Consider the following 24,047-nt stretch of genomic DNA (forward strand, 5'->3'; position numbering starts at 1 on the left):
TTTCAACTAGGGCACTTTTTCGTCATGAGGGAAACCTTACCAGGTCCCTTTAGGGAGAGAAATGGTATGCGGGAGGGGGTAGTGTGCTGCAGTCCCCTGACACAATGTGAATATAACGATCTGGTAGTGGTGTATAGTACAGAGACTACACAGCATTCTGCATCGTTTATCAGAGAAACGCCATTGAATAGTATGTATAGTGTTTTATCCAGAAAACATTTGCAATCTACGATTATATACAAAATAAAAGAATATGCAATCTACAGTCATATATACAAAAATCGTATAACACGCATGACAGAAAAAAAAAAAACATACACAACGTTGACAAGTTAAATTTGCTGATCTTGAGAACATTTCTCATAATTGATATATATGAGTTTGACATCTTTCACTTGTGATGGGGATTTACATACAAACTCAGTCAACTCTTTATACAAAGGAAACCGGCGGCGAACACTCCGAAGGTAATAGCCTAGTTTTTCTGCCTTACAGTCACATTCTATCGGATTTTCCCGCACATCTAAGATAATCGGTGACCATGACAAGTATTTTTCTATATCTGATGGAACAGCTTGAATTTCATTCCTCCTCATATTAACCACTAAAGGTACATAATTCACGTTATTTTTATGTGGAATTTCAAATGAAAAGTTCTGCAAAGAGTTATTGAACAGATCAAGACTACGCAGTGCAGGAAAATATTCCCGCCAGTTTTTAAATTGTGCTGGAAAGTTCACGATGTGATCTGACGCCATTTTGATTGTTTTCAGCCTTGGATAATGAGATTTGTCAGTCAAATCTTCCATATAGGTTTTACTACGAGAATCATCGCCGGAACGTTCCAAATATTCGAGATGGTTGTAGTTGCACAAATAGTTAACGGATTTCATCTTCTCCTGAAAGGTGTCAAACAAGTCAAACATAGATTCTAACTGCGCGTTGGAGTCCTTAACGACAGGTTTATATGTGATATTCCTCATAGCCAATTTTACAAGCGTTTCCTGTCCACAAATGGTTTGTTTGTTGAGGGTGGAACTGATAACATCTTGCATTGTCGGAAAGTCAATTTCTAGTTCGCATTTATCCATCTCCTGAACTTCAAGACTATCTGGGTATATTGACGGAGATTTCCATTCAGACATGAAATTTCTGATCAAACAGTTCTTCACTTTGAGTTTCTTGAGGTTCCTTGCTCGGTAGGGAAATGGTAGATGGATATAAGCTCCCGGGATACAGTGCACGTGCAATGATACATCTCCAAGGGGACCCGGAAGCTTATCTAGCCATTGACGAAAGTCTACAAAATTGAACCAATATGCTACTGCGAAAAAGCAATCTTGGTCTCCATGAATATTTGTTCGGCAGTATCTATGGTATGGATTGTCCATAAAAGAACTCCTGCATAGCTGTATCACAGAAAATATACAGAACAAAACGGAGAGCTTCCTTCTCATCTTGAAGAACTCTGAGACAACTGTAGATACCTTCAAAAATTTCTGTTTATATGTGTTATGTAGGCCAATCATTTTCAAAGATCAGCCCTCTCTCGGGAATCATGCTTAAACCTCTTGACATTTTGGAAATCTATTACCTCTGGTATGGAATGTTAATCATATTGCTTCTCGTCCATGTCAATTAATTATTCCTACCTGCAATACAGCGCGGTTTTATTGTATCGCTGCTTAGCTCCGCTACTCTCGGGTTTGAAAGTCTGGCATTTTATTGAAGAAGACTCAGACAGATCACAAGATTGTCAAATAGCAAACATAATTTACTGTAACCACTGACGTCACATTCACCGAAATTTCCTTCCTATTGATTTCATTCAATCAATCATTTCATGCTTAATAGATATTGGTATATTTCACCTAGAAAATAAAATTACCAGCGCACTTATATAGATCTTTGGATTTCTTTTTGTATGCTAATTATTGGAATCCAGATAACACTTCTTTTTTTTTTTTAGATTCAATTCAAACACTTGAGCAAATGTTTAAGAATACACTGGACAAAGTAGATAAATGAAAATATTCCATACAATATGAACATGTCTATGGCGCTCATTTTATTGACATCTCATATTTTGATAAATACGAATATACTTCAAACATTACGTAAGTTGATTAACAACTGGTTCGCCACTAGAGCTCACAGTGAGAATTATTCTATTTCTGAACTTATCGTTCAAGCCCATCTTAATAGAAATAAAGACGATTTCCTGTCATATTTTTGACATTTACATGCATTGCTTTTAATCGCATTGCATCAAAAATTCTATAAATTCTTTGAAATAAAGATAAGTAACACACTGGCAAATCAATGAATATGTAAGACATTCGCTCTTTGAATAAAAATGTAATATCTAGAAAATTAATTCATAAATTCAAAAGTTGACTTTTCGGGGGGAGGGGGGGGGGGTACTGTACAATCGAAAAGTTTCATATAATTTCATCAAATTCTCAAAAGTATTCTTAAATGTGACCTAGCATAAACATTTTCATTGATAGATATCTTTAAATATTTTATGCATGAAGATGTATATCAAGCGGTCTTATCTTTCACTATCTTTACTGAACATAAATGAAATTTTAAGAAACTTAAACTAAATAGACAGACATAGGTAGTGACTGCTGGAGACATTACTGGACGCTCGGCGTTTAGAAATGAGTCGTCGGGTGAAAGATCTCGTGTTGCGGCAGGAGAACTCTCCACTTATGACATTTCACCATAAGCAGGTGACGTCTCGATATGAGTAAAAAATTATCAAAGGCACTTAAAAATAAGCAAACACACGATGTAATTATAGCAACATCAAAATTACATTTCGCGTTGAAATTAGCACAAAAACGGAACCTATGACAGTATTTGTTGAGAATTGTGTATTATGTACACCTATTAAGATTGTCTTTCGCCCACAGTCCGAAACATTAATTTTCAACAAGGTACCCCTCTCCACTATACAGGATATTTGTGAAGTGTCCATAATTAATTATCTAGAGCCGCAAGAGGTCTTAAATTTTCTGCAGATCTATAGTTTATCGTTATTAAGTATGAAAGGTGAAGATAACGAACAGTGATCAATCTCATAATTCCTAATAAGGAATATGAAATAAAGAGTTGGGCAAGCACGGCCCCTTGGACATACCAGAGGTGGGATCAGGTGCCTAGGAGGAGTAAGCATCGCCTGTCGACCGGTCACACCCGTGGTGAGCCCTATGTCTTGATCAAGTAAACGGAATAATCCGTAGTCAAAATCAGTGTGCCAAGACCGGCTTAACAATCGGTTGATTGATCGTTTGTCTATTATTTAACGTCCCTCTCGAGAATCTTTCACTCATACGGAGACGTTTCGGTATGAAACACGTCAGTGTATGTGAGGTGAAATGACTTGTCACCCAGCGAAACACAACATATCCTAAATATCGGCTTGATAAAATGTGTAGTGAAACAATGGTAACAGTGGTGTCAGGGTGGGATGCTTGCTTTACAAATGAAAGACCTCAAGTTCGAACCTCAGTCTTTCGATGTGCCACATGCATGTTAATGTAAGGGAATGTTCCGCCATGTGGACCCCTTGTTGACAAGCATAGTGTAATATATTCCTACAAGCTGGTATTTACACCTAAAGTAAAGAAACATCAGCGAAAAAACCGAAAATCACCATTTTCGCTGTTCTGACGACTTTATGAATGGCATTGATTTTATTAAGTTGTTGTGAGTCACTGTTGCGGATTTGTCTTGCGATTTTTCTTTTGATTTTGCAGTCTTAAGAGAAAAAAAAACGCAAGGCGTTGCTTCATTAAATATAAGTATCATCTACACGCCACTTTTCATTTAGAATTGTAAACAAGATTTGCATTTTATTACGATACGTATGAAAACCTCTTTCCTGTCACTCATAGTCCTATAGTATAACGGAGTTCACAACAGATTATCTGTACACAAATAGCAAAACAATTTTTTATATACAACCTACAACGTAATTACCCACAACCAAGTGCACACGAAGCCATTTGTCGTTATTTGTTTATTCAATTCGAGTGACTGTACTTTTGTTCTGTCTTTGTGGCTTGCGAGAGCAAAGGTGTTTTTGACATTTATGTACTTTACAATCATAAAACACCTGTGCAATGAAAACTCAATTAGAAATTCCCATTTAGCGGATTGAAACAAAACTTTCCTTCTTGCAAGTTTGGTGTAATTACTTTGTTTGTATGCCTTTATATCATTTTCATTGAAATACATATAAACTTTGGTGAAAATAATAAAAGATTTGGGGTTTTTTTTAAATGAAAAATAGCGTCAACTTCATTTCTTGAATTTATTTACAAAGATATTGAATTTCATTGAAAGTACATGTACCAATACATGCAAAAATAGGTTTTTTTTTGTATACGTGTACATTATATATGCGCTAGAAATGGATCTGTACCATGTAGCAGTGAATACTAAATGAATGTCAGACCTTGGATTAGTAATTGAAGTTAAATATCAAGTACATTCATTTGAATAAAATCCTGTTCGCTTACATAAACATGTTTCCCAAATTGTTAATTTTCAGTGGAAAGTAATTTAAAAAAAATGGAAATTTCTGAATTGAATAGCATTTTCAAATTTCCAAACCAAATCCTACGTGGAAATGAATTGCAATATCTATTGTCTTAATTTCATAACTTAAAAGATTTGATTTCATTTAGGATGACAATGCAATATGTAGAAATGTTATACAACACTTTTAGGTAAATATGTCTAGCAGTTTATTTCTGATGTAGACATTTCTCTCGGTGATTTAAGATTGCATAAGGAATTAATAACCATTTGTATTTCCCCCATATTGTTCTAAATACTTAATTATCATATTGTATTTCTCTCTATATTGTTTTAAGAATTAGATTAATCACCATGTTGCAATCCCCTCCATATTGTTATAAGGAATAATTACGCTATTCTATTTCTATATATATTGTAAGGAATTAATGATATTATATATTTCTCTCTATGTCCTTATAAGGAATTAATGTCAGATACTATATATTTCTCTATGTCGTTATAAGGAATTAATGATATTATATATTTCTCTCTATGTCGTTATAAGGAATTAATTATATTATATATTTCTATCTATGTCGTTAAAAGGAATGAATGATATTATATTTCTTTCTATGTCGTTATAAGGAATTAATGATATTATATATTTCTCTCTATGTCATTATAAGGAGTTTACGATATCATACATTTCTCTCTATGCCGTTATAAGGAATTAATGATATTATATATTTCTCTCTATGTCCTTATAAGGAATTAATGATATTATTTATTTATCTCTATGTCGTTATAAGGAATTAATGATATTATATATTTCTCTCTATGTCGTTATAAGGAGTTTATGATATTATACATTTCTCTCTATGCCGTTATAAGGAATTAATGATATCATATACCTCTCTCTATGTCGTTATAAGGAATTGATATATTTTCCACTATATCGTTATCAAAAATTATTTACCATATCTTATATCATTCTATATAATAAAAAAGAAGCCACTATTAAATTACTTTTCCCCCCTGTCATAAGTATTGTATTTCCCTTTAGGTTCTGGTGTATTTTCTATGCCAAATAGATTAGATATCGTTATTCTGTTTACGCCTTCCTGGATAGTCCTTGATTTGTATATTATATAACATAATCACGCCGCGATGAACACCATCAACTCTCTTTCCATTCAATATTGATATACATCATGATTAATATGTATACACCATCACGTAAGTCGATGGTTTTATAGATATTTTGTTACTTTATTACTCTCTTTTTCTCTTCCATCAATTTTTCGCCCACAACGAAAATCTTTTATCAATGGAAATACATGTAATTCCATTTGGTTCGTTGATCTCCATTTTCATAAGCCTAATGCTGTAGAATGGGATTCTGGGATATCATTTGATTTACTCAAACCTATGTTCAATTCAACAGTGTGCAAATCTGTAAATTCCTCATTATATAATTGCAAAAGGAACATTGTAATTCTTATACAGACAATGATTCGGAAATCGGCTTGTTGATCATTGCTTTTGTAACTTGATTGTGGTTTTTTCCTGCTCCAAAGACACTTGAAAATTTCACAGATCTACACTTTCACAGAACTAGTATCTAATTTTTACTTTTTAGTTATCGCTGAAGTACTATGCCGTAACTTAATTATTCTCAAAGGTTCCATGCTAAACCAATGCAAATATATCGTTCTCTATACATCTTTAAGGTTTCATTCGGAATAATCTTGCATTCGGATTTTTTTTATTTACCAATGAAAATTTCAACAGAATAATGAAAGGAAGTGAAATCATGTATCCTTGCCTCTAAGAGCTTAGTATTCAATTAGTCATTTTTATCAACCTATAGGAACTTAAGCATTAGTCTCAAGTGATTCAACCTCTCCCTCCCCACCTATTGCACTCGGAAACACTCGGTGACTTATGATTAAGCAATATTCATCATAAGGCTCTCGTTACGGGTCCCGGAATTTCCGACTCTTTTGATACACTGTAGATAGATATAGAAGAGTTCCACCTCTATCTGTTATTGGTCGTAGTTTAGCCGCATTGCGGTGGATCATTTGTTAAAAAGCTTACAGTTCGCCTAACACACTTTCCACTCAGATTTCGAATTTTACCGTCATTAAATTTATATAGCATTGTGTTGAATTTATTAACATTCTCATGACATTACATAACGATATACATGTATACACACATGCCTGTTTGATCATATTAAGTTCGTCATTTACACATCTTTATTTATGTCAATGAACTATCCCCGCCTGTTTAATGCGCAGATAGAACCAAAGTTTATTAGGCTGGTCAAGGTTTGTCTACAATTCATTAAAATGTTTTTAATGTGTAAACTCTGGGAATCCCCAGGCATAGCCTGATAGAATGGGGAGCGGATGTCACATTACATAACTGACATTAAACTATAAATCACAGATTCACAGTTTTGGGGCATCCTCATCTGAAATGAATGTCGTGTTAAGTGCAGAGAGACACATCGAACAAGAAATCCCTTATTCAAAGAGATAACAAAGTGTTGTGTGAAGTGTATAGATATTCAAAAAATGTGCTCTTTTCAGTTTTGAAAATAATTTATTTCTGGATTATATTTGAAATTATAAGTATGCTAGAAATATTTGAGATATAGGTGAAAATCAAACACACGAGTATATATATGTACAGAGTGTATATCTATAAGATATTTACATTCACATCAGTTTTGCCATTAACAAACGTACTTTTCGTGGTTTATATTTATTGTGTTATATTTCTCAATATAAAACCCGTCACGCGAAAGTGACATTTAAAAGCCCATGAAACAATGGAAAATGGGGCAATTTCTGCACACATTCGACAGTTATATGTGAATTATCTAATTATTCAATTATTTACATGTGTATACCCCCAATAGTATACATGTATTTATTTCTTAAATATATATATATATATATACATGTATTGCATTAATAAATTCGGTCATCTGATGTTAATTGCAAGAAAATCAAAAGAAAGAAAGAAAAAGAAGAAACAGACAAAGAATTAAAAAAAAAAACACACAAAAGAATGTTAAATAGAATACAAAAATCCGAAAAATATTCTTAGAAATAAAGTACCTCTTGTCTTTCATAAACTGTCATAATTGATCAAGATGAATATATTGTTCTGATTATTCTAATAAACAGAACAATAGTTTTGTTAACTTTTGTTCTCTTCTCGTACTGTAGTTCACTAACCCTTTTCGTGTCTTTCAATATAATGATGATCAAACAAAAATTACATTTATTTATTTCTTTTTCATAGCTCAGCCACAGAAGAGAGAATACGTATATAATATTATAAAAGCCAAATATATTTTTTAACAACAATCGATTTCTGAATTGACTCATTACAAATATTAGATGTGGAGGTGCACTCATGATCTCTACTTCATAGAAATGAAATGCACGCGTTCAATGGGAAGTAACTCAAAAACATAAATGGTTTACATTGCAGAATATTTCTCTAAAAGATTCTGTCTGCCTGACATGCCACTGGGCTTTCATTGGTGATGCGTTCTTAACGTTTGCAAGTAAATAGTGGACAAATGAAACGTTAAAAAAATTTATTCACCATTAAAATTTGAATGGTAGTTTTCAGGAGGAGTAAGCTACCCAGCTAGGCCATCAAATTTAAAAGGAAAACACAAATATTGCTAAGATTTATAATTTCATTCATGTTTTAAAAGAAAGTCATTCATTATGACGATGCAGTATGCCTCCTTAAACGCCATTATGATAATGTTAGAAGAGTCGAAATAGAATTTATGATATTCTCTCCTTGATAATAAGTACGACTTTAATCAGTGATTTATGAGTGAAGTCTGTATAGTGTTACTTTGTCTAAATCTTTTTTTCCAACGCTCCATTGACAAGGTTGTACCTAAAGAGACATGACCTCTCTTTGTCCTTAAAGAAAACATAAAATAATATCTGAAAAGTGTTTGTCTTTTTCTGTTTTATTTTATTTTATGGTTATTTCTACTGAATGATGTCAGGGGCGGATCCAGGAATTGCAGTTACGGGGGGCGCCACTTTATGAGGAAATGGGTCCAGGGGGCGAAGCTCCTGAGTTTTACAGATTTTATGGGGCTTGAAATATTTCTCCTATTTAGTCATTTGTACTATTTTCTATCATTTTAATAAAGTGAAATTAATAAAATGACCCAAATTTTAAGGGTTTTTTTTGGAAAAAATTAAGTTCTCCCAATAAATTAATTCAAGAAATCAAAAGATTTTGTCATTTATTTCTCCGGAAGTGGAAGAAATTATTGCTTCTTTTATCGTTTAGTACATTTTCCTAAACAAGATACCACGATTTACCTTAAATTTGAAAATTTAGGGGGGGGGGGGGCGGCGCTCTAAATCCGCCACTGAGCGTCTCCTATCGATGTGGGACTGTCCTACTTCAGAAGTTTTTGATGAACCTCGATTGACAGGGCGTGGGGTATATCTTTTTCGCAACGCCACGGTTTATAATTATGATTGGCCATCCCTCCCGTGAACCGGATTCCCTTCGTGTCCTGATTATTTTTTACTTTTTGCATTCCTACTTAATCATTATCAAAGTAGTTAAACACAGGAAAATTAATGAGTAGTATGAATGAAAATATGTGTTTGTTGACAGATCCGTACAGTGATAAATGATGTTGATATTTACAAGTAGGAACGTAGTAATTAAAAGAAAACACTGTCTACGTCGGTCAGTTCCACGGAATGGTATACATATATAAAGATGTTAATCATAGGTTGAATGTTCTAAGCATAAATCAAACATGTTGCTGTCCTTTAAAAAAGGACTGCCATATATGGGTCATAGGCATGTGTTTCTAACAGAAACTTAATATTCTAGATATTCTAGGTTGAAATGTTGAAATATATTATTTAAAACAGATTTTCTTCACAAACATATATATAAAACAAAAGGTCGTTTTTGCCGTTTTTGACCCCCCCCCCCCTCCATTTTCCTTGGCGGAAAAGGTACAAACTTAATTAGGACGCAACAACATCACCCCCCCCCCCCCCCCCGATCGCCACTGAATGATATATATCTGGCAACAAAATATTGATGCTCTCAAGCTTGAATGTCGTTTTTCATTTCAAAAGTCCAATGCAACATCGCAAATGCTGTCCAATTTAAGATATGAACAAATGAACAATATTATATTACATCCTTTGCTGAGGTGAATATGTTGTCACATAAAGTTCTTTGTATAAATTATTTTTTAAACCTCTTGTTTATGCAGGGCCGTAAATTAACCTTCAATTTGGAGGAGGCAGGAAATTAGGCGGGGGTCTGGGGGCCGCCCAGGCCCCCAGACGCTGAGCACATTTTGTGCACACTGAACACGTTTCGTGCAAAATCCTTGATTCTAGGGCCTTCTAAGATGTTACTTGACTAACTCATTCTAAAAGAAAGATTTGGAATGCTTTTTAAGGGAGGTATCATGTTCTTAGTTATTGGAAACAACATAAATTCTAATGAACTTTAAATTTTAATTTTTTTTGGCTCAAAAGTTGGAGGAGGCAGCTGCCTCCTCCGCCTCCATGTAATTTACGGCCCTGTTATGAAACATTGCTGATTCCGATTAAACTTTCTCAACATGCACTTGTACGGTCACGTACTATCCTATATTAGGTCATGTCCATGAACGAAGGTCGCATCATCAAGCTCCGGTGGAATCGGAACATCGCTCCACCTTTTCCGTGAAGTCGGGAAGTTTTTCTAGAGTTGACGGAAAATGACGAATAGGAAAACAAGATGAGTAAGAACAAGACAAAGTATTTTATTGAATGCATTTTATTGTCAGTCACAGACACGACATCGTACAATACCAGGCAAAAGTTCTATAAATTAGATGCACTTTCATTTGTCACACATACTAGAAATCTTTCCGTCTTCATCATGCAGGTGGCTATGTATTTCAAAGGCAGAACAAACAAGACAAATTCGGCGGTGCCAACACGTGCTCCAGATACAAATTTGATGGCAATTGGTCAGAAGCTTCTTGACTAAGCCAATCGGAATAAATCACCATGCACGCATATGTTAATCATGCATATCGATTCTATACTAAACAAATTTGATGCAAAGCATCAAATCCGCGGCCGCTAAAATTTTAAGCATTCTGAATTATTTCTAAGGAAACACAAGGAATTGAAATATGTCATCTTTTATGTAAGAATGAAAATGTTTAGCCGTGTAGTTTGTGTTTTTGTATTTGTGGGCAAAAACAACACATACCTGGATAGCCAAAACTAAACGTAAACATCAGTGATTTTTTTAAAACAAAATATACTTAATTTTTAAACAAGTAGCTTTTTTACGTAAACAATAAACGAACGTTAAAAAAATATTGGAAAAACTTTTTCTAAAAAAAAGTGTACTTCATCTCTGTCTGACGTTTGTTTTGCGGTGCAATGCATCGAAATGATGCTGTTGTCACGGTAACACCATTCCTATGTGATGTTTTCTTTGTCATGGAAATTTAACACAGCATCTACATGTACCTGATGTAAGGCGACATTCGTCTGATGTCAGGCGACATTCGCCTGATGTTAACATTCTCGTCCTACAATCCTTTGGGTTATTCCGAATAACTGATTAATTACATCTAATTCCTTTGTAAATAATAAATATATAATTTATAGGTATGTTGAAATGAAAGCTAGTTACCAGAATATTCAAAATTATAAACAAAAAATAGTCTTTTATGTTCCCAAGGTTTATAACCCAGCCAAGGAGCACCTTGCTTAGTTTTCTGTTTAAGGCAGGCAAAAGACAAACACCAATTGAATAGAAAATTGTCATTTATTATGTAAATGAAGCTTAAAACTAGCATACAGTTGCATGTACAAAAATAAAGAAAATGATATGTAGGGGGTCAGGATACTAGTAAACATTGGACATATCAATTTGTCATCATGGTATGCGAGCTGACCCCTTATTACAAGAAAATACAAAATATTGGTAAAAGTAATAAAAACATGTAAAATGGCACAAAATTATAGCTGCCTGTCCACAAAAAAGGTGGGTAACAACCAACGAAAAGGGTCCACAAAAAAGGTGGGTAACAACCAATGAAAGAGGCCCGATGCAAGGCCTAAACAATTGGAATAGTGGCAGAAAAGGGGGTGGATGGTGGGTCAATAAAATCGTGCAGCAGAACAACCGTGGCTTTCCCTTAGTATCAATAATGGTCACATGACCAAATAAAAGCCACTGATTGGTTAAAACCCAAAATTAATAAAAGTGTAAAACTAGGCCAAGAGTTGGTTGTCATAAAAGGAGGTAAAAATTCATTGCATGTCTAACAATAAACACCGACTCCAAGAAATTTAATCCATTATTGAAAAATCGCTGCAAAATAAAACACATTAATCAACAAATTGACCTAACATAACAGAACTATGCATATTTTGTCACATAAAGGTTAATAATTTAATTCTTATTGTATCCTTGTCTCTGATTGGTCAAATTCCAATTGAGGAACGCAGGTTTTTGTATAACCTGGTTTGGTATGGGGACACACTCCCTTGACAACCAGGTGCCAATCTGGAATTTTACTCACACTATTTCTATTATTTAAATTTGTGGCGAAAGAGGAGGGGTCTAAATCCCCCACTGCATTGCATAAGCAAGAAGCCAGGTGAAAGTACAGGAACTGACTTTTGAAGCAGTGATTGTCTTCATACTCAAGAACTGATCACGTGACCAAATTCATGTTACACGAAATTGAACATGGATTTCATTAGTACTGTCATATAAGGAAGTGCATTGGCAAATGTAAATATTGCTTGATCCGCCTTTCAACAAAGCAAACAAAAATTCATACGTCACATTTTATTACATGACGTCAGTCACATTAACATGTGGATCGCGATTTGTCACTTGCTTATACATATTTTCTTGTGTTGGATTTACTATTAACGACAACGTTGCATGCAATGGTAAGTTTTCTTGTTGTAGAAGTTTTCACAGAGTTAAAAGCCGCAAATTATTGCAATTTCTGATATATGAAGACTTATTTTGGGTAGGCCTAAACAATGCAATTTCTCGTATTTTCTCAATCTGTCGGAGATGAGTGATTTCAAAGTCGATCTCTATCTCTAAAGGGCAGCGAAATACGCATTGCATGCATAGTCTACACATATTTTCTATAATGACAAACTTCACCTTCGATACAATATTTTGATAAATAGGCTAGGCTCCGTAGAAATTATAATTAAAGATGGCGACCTTCACAGCTAGACGCTTCGTCGTTGTTGCTAAGTGAATCATTGCGCGGCTTAGTTGATTTGTATTTTTCCGAGTTTATGTACACTTTGATAGACAAAGGTTAGTATCTTTGTCTCTTGCATTAAATTATAGGGAATGACTTTAATTCTGGGGCAAATTATACGAGTATAACCTGGTTTGGGTCAGTTTACGCTTTTTTATAATCCGCTTCGCGGATTATAAAGCGTAAACTGACACAAACCAGGTTATACTCGTATAATTTGCCCCAGAATTAAAGTCATTCCTTATAATTTCGCGGATTATAAAAAAGCGTAAACTGACCCAAACCAGGTTATACTCGTATAATTTGCCCCAGAATTAAACTCATTCCTTAACTAGTTCTAATTGTAACGGGGACCGTTACATATGTTCCCCAAACCTCCCCCAATTAAAAAGTGATGTCCTTTTAAATCTATAGCAAAAAATCATTTTATTTTAGTCTTTAATTACATGTAGTACATTCAATATGGTCATTTCAGTACCAAGAAATGAAAGAAAGTGTTGCACGTGCATGCACGCGCACGCGTGTACGATTCCGAATTTTTGTTGATGTCGTTCAACAGGCATTTGTATCATATACCCACAGTATGAATTTCATAACGTTTCCACCAAATATAAGAAAGTTATAGCGATTTTAAAATCGTCCAATCAGAATTCAGCACACGTGCATACACGTGCTTAGCAGTAATTCTAACCACAGCAATTTGTAAGGAGTACCAAGACACATCTAAACCATTAATATCAATAGAATTTGATGAAAAACAAAAACCTTATCGTCCTTTAAAAATTGAACATTTAAAAAACGTTGCACGCGCATGCGCGTGTACGTTGGCATTTTTTTATTACACCAATATATAGATACACATATTGTCTACTTATGCTGTGAATATCATCTCATTCGCTTCATAAATAAGATAGTTACAAACATTTTAGTATTATCCAATCAAAATGAAGCGCACGTGCATGCGCGTGCAAATTGGTAATTTTGACTATGTAAATCAGTTAAGGGTCTCAATATCTACCTATGATATGAATTTCAAGCCATTTCAATGAACAACAAAAAAGTTAGACTGATTCCAAAGTTAGTGTACAAATTTTGGAATGCGCGTGCACGCGCATGCGTGCGCGTGCTGACAAAATAACTATTATTTTTCATATGTACAAATGATATACTATCATCCTATTTAGGTTTTATATCGCTTCCTTCAATATTCTGATTTTCCATTTTTTGTACCAAAATTGCAATGCACGTGCGCGCGCGTGCATGCACGTGCAAACAAAATGACTATCACTATGCACATCTACAAACGCTATACTATCATCCTGGAAAGTTTCATATCGATCCCTTTTGTAGTTTCTGAGAACACTACCGGACAAAAAAGTACCGGAGAAAAAGAATAATAATAATAATAATAATAATAAGAAACAGAGTAAAAACAATATGTTCCCAAACTTTGTTTGGGGAACATAATTATTTGTCAATAATTACTAATACATCGCTCTGAAAGCTGTATCTAGGTCACTAATTCTGTCTATTGCGGGCCGCTTTTGAGTATAATGAACTGTATCTGCTGAAGATTGACAATCTCGTACTTTAAATACTTTATTTCATTTGATATTTATAGATTCAGAAAAAGAAAAGAAGATGGAAGTGGAGTTGCTATGGAAACACGATCTTTTTAATATTTGAATAGTCATGGGAACATGGTTTTTTTTTAAATATGTATATGGCCATGAAAACACAACATACAGTGTATATATTGTAGTGCCATGGAAAAATGATATCCCTTAAATGCTTGCAAAACCATAGTATGACAAGATCTGTTGCTGAGTTTCCTTGGTAACATGACATCTATCTGTTGGTTTCTTTGACATATCAATACTAATAGGCAACGCCACAGATTCCAAAAAGTAGATTCAACCGTTGGTGTCGCACTAGTCATTGTCATTTGCCTGTTTGTTAGATCTGCTCAGTGGCCGTTGATGTTGCAGAATTCATTGTCATTTACCTGTCAGTTAGATAGTTCCAGGTGCACTTGTCGTGTTTATGTTAATTTTCTTGTTTACGGCGTGTTGACAGCCCTTTCACCTATCAATTGTAAAATCATCAATATGGCGAGTGAATTGCTCCATATGGTATATTTAATAACAATCAATATTAATTCCGGCATAAATGTGTTCTGGGAATTCGTTATATACTCAGGTAACTAAAAACCATGCATCCCCCCCCCCCTCCCTCATTCCATGTTATGACTGGATCATTCGTCTGGTGATGCAATATATGTCATCGGCATCTTTGAATTGATTAATTGATTTTATATACAGGGGACAAGAAATGGGGAGGGGGAAGAGTTGCATACGTTGATCGATATTTTATGTTCTTTTAGAATCTTGTGAATATTGATATCTAGATTTCCTCAACTCGGTCAATTGATCGTCAGAAACACTCTCATCTGTGTGGATTATTTTTCAGCATTTCATGGTATCATCTCTTCTGTTTCAATAGACTATTATTATACTATTGAAACAAATAGTTTAAGATTGACAGTCTAATAAAAGTTTATTATGAGGATATGTTAATGAGTTGAAAACTTCAAAGATTTATCATACAAAGCAATGTTATACACCTGAGAAGAAATAATTTCTTACTTATGCAAATTTTGAATTATAGACATGAGTATGAATCGTAATAAATTACTTAAATTCATGTTTTTAATTACAAGTATGTAAACATTTATTTCCGCTTTTTCACATTTGAATACCAATACAATTTTCGGTGATGATATCATCATAGTCCCGTATTATCTAACTGAATCGGGTTTTGATATTCATCCTTTTTAAACCCGTAATTTTCATCAGTATAACAGTATTTACTATGTACCTAAAGGAGCTTTTTAATTCCTCTATATAATATCCTGTGATATTTAACGGTAATAGTTCATATTGCATCATTAAATGATCGGGAATTTTGACACTCTCAGATTGGTCCAGACATTGTTTTCTAAATGTACCTCAGAGTGAGTTGACTTCAATATTCACATTGGGAGGTTTATTCAGGATCTTGACCAACCATAGCTTTGCTGGTATTTTTTTTATCGACCAATCACATTGCGCGTGTTAAAGCATGCATCGGTAAGTCATACAATCATTACTTATCATGGGCAAATCATTATCTACTTGAATGCAAATGAAAATCAAGAATACATTTTATTATTGTTACAGTTTCTAGGGTTTGACAGTTGAAATATTGTTATTTTGTGTTATATTTGCACATGTTTTTACTTGTTGAAGGAATACAATAAATATTGTGAAAACTGTTGTAAAATCCCTGATCATTTAATAAAGCAGGCATTGACTTTTAATGAGGTATGCTCAAAGCTCTGTGGATCGGGTCAGGTATTGGTTGACTTCGCCTACGATCTCAGTCAACCTCGACCTGACCAGGTCCGTATAGTCATAAGTAGACCTCATTGAACTTTTAAAAGTCAATAATTGTATAATATTTACCTGTACCAGCCTATAAAGATTCCCTGTAATGCTTTGTAGCAGCCGGTGATACTACGTACGATATACTGATATATACGTTTACTCGTGCATGGCCCTCAGAAAGCCTTCAATAGCACTGAACTGAATTTATTTTTCTCATCACAATTACACACTTGTATACAGAGATTTAGTATTTCATATGAAAGTGACGGTAATATAACACTAAATGTTTTAAGGCATGCGTGAGTATGGAAATTGGCAACATATCCAATTTTAGATTTGAGTAGTCATTGGGTCGGGGAGCATAGTTTATCAATATTTCTTATAAAGGAACACAATAAGATTTTCTTAGAAAAGATTGCTTGTTTGAATTCATTATATTTTTTAATGTGATGATATTTTTGAGGCATATTTGTTTCGGTGATAAACAATGTTTTCTTATATCAATCAGAGACTTGCAATTAAACATCACAAATTTCATTTAAATACATGTCTTGTTTCTCTGGGCTCGTTTCACCAGCGTCCACTTTCAATAGGTAAATGATGATTACAGGTTCGAAATTTACAAAAGGCTATATAGCATCTTTTCTAGGTAGGATATCCAAATATTTTTCGAATTTTAATGCGATATTTAACTACAATGTCTTAGTACCTAAAAACAACTTAAACTATTTATAACAGCCTTTAGTGCTAGTTATTCCTTAAACAGATTGTAATATTTACCTGTGCCTATATGTTGTAGTATATTGGAGCATTTTGTAGTGGTTTCTACCAGTGAGAGCCTACTGCAGTTACATATAACATCTTTGTGTTACAGTCAATAACATAATGAGATATGTTTTATCAAGCTGTGACAGTATTTAGTATCTAACTGTTAATCACCTCCCTATGATATCTAACTGTTATATCTGACTCTTAAACACCTGCCTATGATATCTAACTGTTATATACCTCCCTATGATATCTAACTGTTATATCTGTTAAACACATACCTGTTATATCTAACTGTTAAACACCTCCCTGTGATATCTAACTGTTATATCTGTTAAACACCTACCTGTTATATCTAACTGTTAAACACCTCCCTATGATATATAACTGTTATATCTGACTGTTAAACACCTTCCTGTTATTTCTAACTGTTATATCTGTTAAACACCTACCTGTTATATCTAACTGTTAAACACCTCCCTATGATATCTAACTGTTATATCTGTTAAACACCTACCTGTTATATCTAACTGTTAAACACCTCCCTATGATATCTAACTGTTATATCTGTTAAACACCTACCTGTTATATCTAACTGTTAAACACCTCCCTATGATATATAACTGTTATATCTGACTGTTAAACACCTCCTTATGATATCTAACTGTTATACACCTCCCTATGATATCTAACTGTTATATATGTTAAACACCTACCTGTTATATCTAACTGTTAAACACCTCCCTGTGATATCTGTTATATCTGTTAAACACCTACCTGTTATATCTAACTGTTAAACACCTCCCTATGATATATAACTGTTATATCTGACTGTTAAACACCTTCCTGTTATTTCTAACTGTTATATCTGTTAAACACCTACCTGTTATATCTAACTGTTAAACACCTCCCTATAATATCTAACTGTTATATCTGTTAAACACCTACCTGTTATATCTAACTGTTAAACACCTCCCTATGATATATAACTATTATATCTGACTGTTAAACACCTGCCTGTAATATTTACCTGTTATATCTGACTGTTAAACACCTCCATATGATATCTAACTGTTAAACACCTCCCTTTGATATCTAATTGTTCAACACTTCCCTATGATATATATGTGATATATCTAACCGTTAAACACCTTCCTATGATATTTACATGTTATATCTGACTGTTATACACCTCCCTATGATATCTACCTGCTATATCTAACTGTTAAACACCTCCCTATGATATCTACCTGTTATATCTAACTATTAAACACCTCCCTATGATATCTAACTATTTTATACATCTCCCTATGATATCTGACTTTTAAACACCTCCCTGTAATATCTACCTGTTATATCTAACTGTTATACACCTCCCTATGATATCTAACTGTTATACACCTCCCTATGATATCTAACTGTTATACACCTCCCTATGATATCTAACTGTTATACACCTCCCTGTGATATCTACATGTTATATTCAACTGTTAAATACCTCCCTATGATATCTAACTGTTATATCTAACTGTTAAACACCCCCTATGATATCTAACTGTTAAATCTATCTGTTATACTCCTCCCTATGATATCTAACTGTTAAACACCTCCCTATGATATCTAACTGTTATATCTAACTTTTAAACACCTTCCTGTTATATCTAACTGTTAAACACCTCCCTATGATATCTAACTGTTATATTTAACTGTTATACACCCCCTATGATATCTAACTGTTAAACACCTTCCTGTTATTTCTAACTGTTAAACACTTCCCTACGATATCTAACTGTTATATCTAACTGTTATACACCTCCCTATGATATCTAACTGTTAAACACCTTACTGTTATATCTAACTGTTATACACCTCCCTTTGATATCTAACTGCTATACACCTCCCTATGATATGTAACTGTTATACACCTCCCTATGATATGTAACTGTTATACACCTCCCTTTGATATCTAACTGTTATACACCTCCCTTTGATATCTAACTGTTATACACCTCCCTTTGATATCTAACTGTTATACACCTCCCTATGGTATCTAACTGTTATACACCTCCCTGTGATATCTAACTGTTATACACCTCCCTGTGATATCTAACTGTTATACACCTCCCTGTGATATCTAACTGTTATACATCTCCCTGTGATATCTAACTGTTATACACCTCCCTGTGATATCTAACTGTTATACACCTCCCTGTGATATCTAACTGTTATACACCTCCCTGTGATATCTAACTGTTATACACCTCCCTGTGATATCTAACAGTTATATCTAAGTGTTAAACACCTCTCTGTGATATCTAACTGTTAAACACCTTTCTGTGATATCTACCTGTGATATATACCTGTTATACACCTCCCTATGATATCTAACTGTTAAACACCTCCCTATGATATCTAAATGTTATACACCTCCCTTTGATATCTAACTGTTATACACCTCCCTATGATATCTAACTGTTATACACCTCTCTGTGATATCTACCTTTTATACACCTCCTTTTGATATCTAACTGTTATACACCTCCCTGTGATATCTACATGTTATATCTAACTGTTATACACCTCCCTATGATATCTACATGATATATCTAACTGTTATACACCTCCTTGTGATATCTACATGTTATATCTAACTGTTAAACACCCCCTATGATATCTAACTGTTATACACCTCCCATTGATATCTAACTGTTATACACCTCCCTATCATATCTAACTGTTATACACCTCCCTTTGATATCTAACTGTTATACACCTCTCTGTGATATCTACATATTATATGTAACTGTTATACACCTCCCTATGATATCTACATGTTATATCTAACTGTTATACACCTCCCTATGATATCTACATGTTATATCTAACTGTTATACACCTCCCTATGATATCTAACTGTTAAACACCTCCCTGTGATATCTAACTGTTATACAACTCCCTGTGATATCTACATGTTATATCTAACTGTTATACACCTCCCTTTGATATCTAACTGTTATACACCTCCCTATGATATCTAACTGTTAAACACCTCCCTATGATATCTACATGTTATATCTAACTGTTATACACCTCTCTTTAATATCTAACAGTTATATCTAACTGTTCCATCCTATAATATTTACCCGTCATATCTATGTATGACAGTAGATAATTCCCATGTATAATATTTTTTAGTATCTACCTGTAATACCTAACTGTTCATCTACCTTCACTGACCCATAGTATTTACCTGTTCTTCCCTACTGTCCAGGGGAAAAAAACCGCCAACCTAAAGAAGTGAAATTTCAAATTGTTCGTGTAAATTTTTAAGATTTCTTATTGGCGAAAACATGGTTTTAAAAAGAAGATATTGAAAAAGAAATAGGTGCAATAAGAAAGTGATTTTAACCAAAATATATTCAATGTCGATCTTCATTTCATAATAGGATACTTTTTTCCCATTGCATTGCTATTTATTTCAAATCTTTTTCATCAATGCGTAGCTTCATTTCTTATCATTTAATAATGTTTTTAGATAGTAAAACAAATTATCTTTTTCATCAAAAAGCTTTAATTAACGTTTTTGAAATGGTGCGTATGAATACATGTACGTAATGTTCAATGAAAATAACAACACTAAATTCAAAATGGCTGTGTGTTCAGGTCAGTTAGAGTTACTGGATTGGACGCCAAATTAAAAGTGCAATGGTTAAAAGATTAATTAGATATCAAGGAAGAGGAAAAGCGGCGATTAAATAACGCTAAAATTAGAACGGGGAAGACACGTTCCAGAGAAAAGCAGTCCCTAGGGCTAAGTGCAGATGATCTCCCGGACTATTGTAATTTTTCATACAATCAACATCTTTGTCAAGTCATCACTTTAAAAGTTATTGATTGATTATATCTCATTTTTGTGCTCCCTCATTTCTGTTCAAGCGGTAGAAATCAGCTGATCAGCAATGAAATTTTGGAACAAAAAATCCTCTGCATTATTATTTTGTTCAAAATCAGGAAATTTGATGCGGTCCCTGCAGGATTGAGGCACACCAAAAGAACTAAATTTAACAGGAAATATGATATATGAAAAGCAAAAGAATACGAAAGCACCGTCGTGTTGTTTGCATGGAAATACAGTTTAAAAAATGTTGATAAATTGCAATTTTTGCATCATTTTTAGGTAATTATTTCACGGTAAAGACACAGTTTGGAATGGGTGTTCTTCCGTTCAGCATTAGATACTAACTAATTTAAATTAAAGTTGAATCTATTTCTTGGCAAATACATGTATACATGCGCTAGAATAGCTAGGATATGTTCGCCTTTAACTCTTTCGATATTCTATTAAAAATATAAATAGCCAAATTTTCTTAGCCGTTTCAAAGGGTTCTTTGAAAATAAAATTGTGGAGCACTGAAAGCTTCTCCAACAACATCTCCAAGTTAACTGGATATGTCATGTTTTAACTGGATATGTCATGTTTTCCGTAGAGACAACAACTCTAACACGAAGATAATTCTGATATGGACTCCAAAGAGCAAACGAGAAATATAGACTCATGGATTTTTCGAAGAAATCTTAAGTCGAAACTTGACTTAAGTCTGGGATATTACTCAAATGAAAGAAAACTCTCTTATTAAAAACCAAAGCCTGAGGGCAAATGGTTGAAATAGAACAGGAAGAAGTTGGAGGGAGGCACCGGTTGTTGCTGGTGACAGATGCAAGTGGCGCCATTTGTTGAACGGCCCTACGCGTCCTCCAGGGCACAGAGAGGATGCGTACGCAGTCGAAAGCTTCATTTCATTTCCAAGCTACATTAATCAAATAATAGAAATCATTTTGTAGCCAAATCTACCCAATAATAACATATACATATGCATTCAAATAAATTGTGACCTTAACTGGAAAGTTCAGCATATCCATGGAGCCATAGCATCTATTCCTATATGCACTCTCCAAATAGAATACTCAAGTTTGTAAGTGAATGTTTAATAAAATGATAAAATATGAATGATAATAGTGAACAATCAAGGTCAATATTCAACAAAATGAAAATAGATTACCCCATTTACTCAACGAATGAATTATTTCAACACAACAATTCAATAAATTAAAATAAAATGCATTGTATACATAATAGAAATAAATTAGATACATAGATAGAGAATTATATATTACTTTACTTAAATGCAAACAGATTGAGAAGTTGAAGGACTCTGGATCTGCTGTCATTGGAGGCCATGGTGGGGTTATTAACGAGCTCCGGTTTGGATTTAAGTGAGTGTGCAGACAACCTGCACTTGATGTCCGTCATAAAGCTCAAAACGGGAAACATGTCATTAATTTTGTTCAGGTATTTCACAAGTTCAAACGTATTGTACGTACATCGAATGGGGTTATTTCTTAAATCAAGTATTACAGGAACTGGTCCGTCGATATAAGAGGCAATGTTCTCGGGTACATCGCTGATTCTGTTGTGCTGAAGATTGACAAATAAGATTTTACGACGACCAAAGGTCTTCGGCTTCTCGAAGTCGAATTTCCGTAACCGATTTTTTGACAAGTCAAGAACTTCCAAAGTTGGAAAATACTTATGCCACTGTCTAAGATGATTTGGCAAGTGAGTTAAGAGATTAGACGAAAAATTGAATGTCCTCAGATTGTGGTAGTTGGATATGTCTGTCATAACTTCGAAATGAATGGACGATATACTGTCGCTCTGTGATTCCTCCAAATGGAAGAGGTTGTCATAGTTACAGGTAAAGTCACGATTTTTCGATTGTCGACGCATTGCAGAAAACACTCGATTTAGAACATTTAGGGGTGGTGCAGATGAGGTAGGAAGGAAAGAAAACGAAATATTTCTCATCACGTGACTCCTAACCGTCTGCTGCCCACAACTATACGACTTGGACACACGGGTAAACAAAGTTCTCTGAATGTTTGTGTTGATATCGGTTTCTATGGTGCAATCAATCATTGAGATTTCATTAAGCGTATCCGGGTATTCTGGGTCTTGGTTATATTCCGAGAAGTAACCTTTAATAGCACAGTTCCTCATCTCAAACTTTTTAAGAGCACGGGCTCTCATGGGCCAGGGCAGGAAGACGGACCCACTATTCAAGCACTGGAGGGAAAGTTCAACATGCTCCACCGGGATTTTTAAGGAATCTAGCCATGTTCGGAAATGCACGAAGTTCCATGTGTCGTGTATCGTAAACGAACAGAAAATGTACCCTTTGAGAGGACTGTAGCAGCTCCGGGCTTGTCGAATTGACTCAGCCGTCCATATCAAACAATTCAATGTCAGAAGCAACAAGAAACGTCTGCAAAATGCTACCATTGCTGTTTGTCTTGGACACTTTTTGGAGCTGGAAGTTTGGACTGTGTTTTCATGCTGATTTTTATAAGCGCAGTTTTATATAAGACTGGCGGGGTGTGGACTACGGCCATTTCCTTACAAGAGGGCCTGTGGTTAACTGTGCAGTTACCAATCATGACATCGTTATATCAGACCCTGTTTATTGGCAAAGAACTGTGTCAAGTCCTAAATTGTTCTCATTTTCCAGATCAAGGATCTCTATTGGTCGATCAGGGAACACGAATGCTAATTAAATGGCGATATTCTGATGTGTTGTGGTTTAGTAACAGAGTTAAAAATATGCTTTTCGCATAAAATAAACTAACATAAGGTAGTGAATCCTACAAAAATACCTACAAAATATATTTTATTTATATATAATGCTATTCATGCATGGTTTCATTTACAAATATAATAAGTTTAGATCTAAATGATGGAGTAGGTAACGTGAAAATTAAATATTACAACACTTTGCATGGATGATTTTAAATCATATCTTTAACGATAGTGTAAGAAGAAATGAACTGCGATCCTGGGAGAGAAAACTGAAAATGTCGGTTTTTGATATTTAAGCAGTTGGGTTCATTCCGTGTTTTGCAATGAGTACAATGCAAAATTTCTAACAAAA

The 24,047-nt window shown here is 34.2% G+C and overlaps 2 protein-coding genes across 2 annotated transcripts; both read right to left on the bottom strand.

Moving 5' to 3' along the window:
* Positions 1–332: 332 nt before the first annotated feature.
* On the bottom strand, positions 333–1,457 carry LOC125656379 (uncharacterized). Its single transcript, XM_048887014.2, has one exon. It carries the CDS (start codon positions 1,455–1,457, stop codon positions 333–335), a length of 1,125 nt encoding a protein of 374 aa, XP_048742971.2.
* Positions 1,458–22,044: 20,587 nt separating this feature from the next.
* Positions 22,045–23,761, bottom strand: LOC125645409 (uncharacterized). Its single transcript, XM_048896941.2, has one exon. It carries the CDS (start codon positions 23,399–23,401, stop codon positions 22,238–22,240), a length of 1,164 nt encoding a protein of 387 aa, XP_048752898.2. The 5' UTR covers positions 23,402–23,761; the 3' UTR covers positions 22,045–22,237.
* Between the last annotated feature and the right edge of the window lie 286 nt (positions 23,762–24,047).

The sequence above is a fragment of the Ostrea edulis genome, chromosome 1 (genome assembly GCF_947568905.1).
Source record: "Ostrea edulis chromosome 1, xbOstEdul1.1, whole genome shotgun sequence".
NCBI classification, from domain to species: domain Eukaryota; kingdom Metazoa; phylum Mollusca; class Bivalvia; order Ostreida; family Ostreidae; genus Ostrea; species Ostrea edulis.

What these genes read in the sequence shown, in the direction of transcription:
- LOC125656379 (XM_048887014.2), bottom strand. Translation starts at nt 1,457, where the DNA reads ATGAGAAGGAAGCTCTCCGTTTTGTTCTGTATATTTTCTGTGATACAG.
- LOC125645409 (XM_048896941.2), bottom strand. Translation starts at nt 23,401, where the DNA reads ATGGTAGCATTTTGCAGACGTTTCTTGTTGCTTCTGACATTGAATTGT.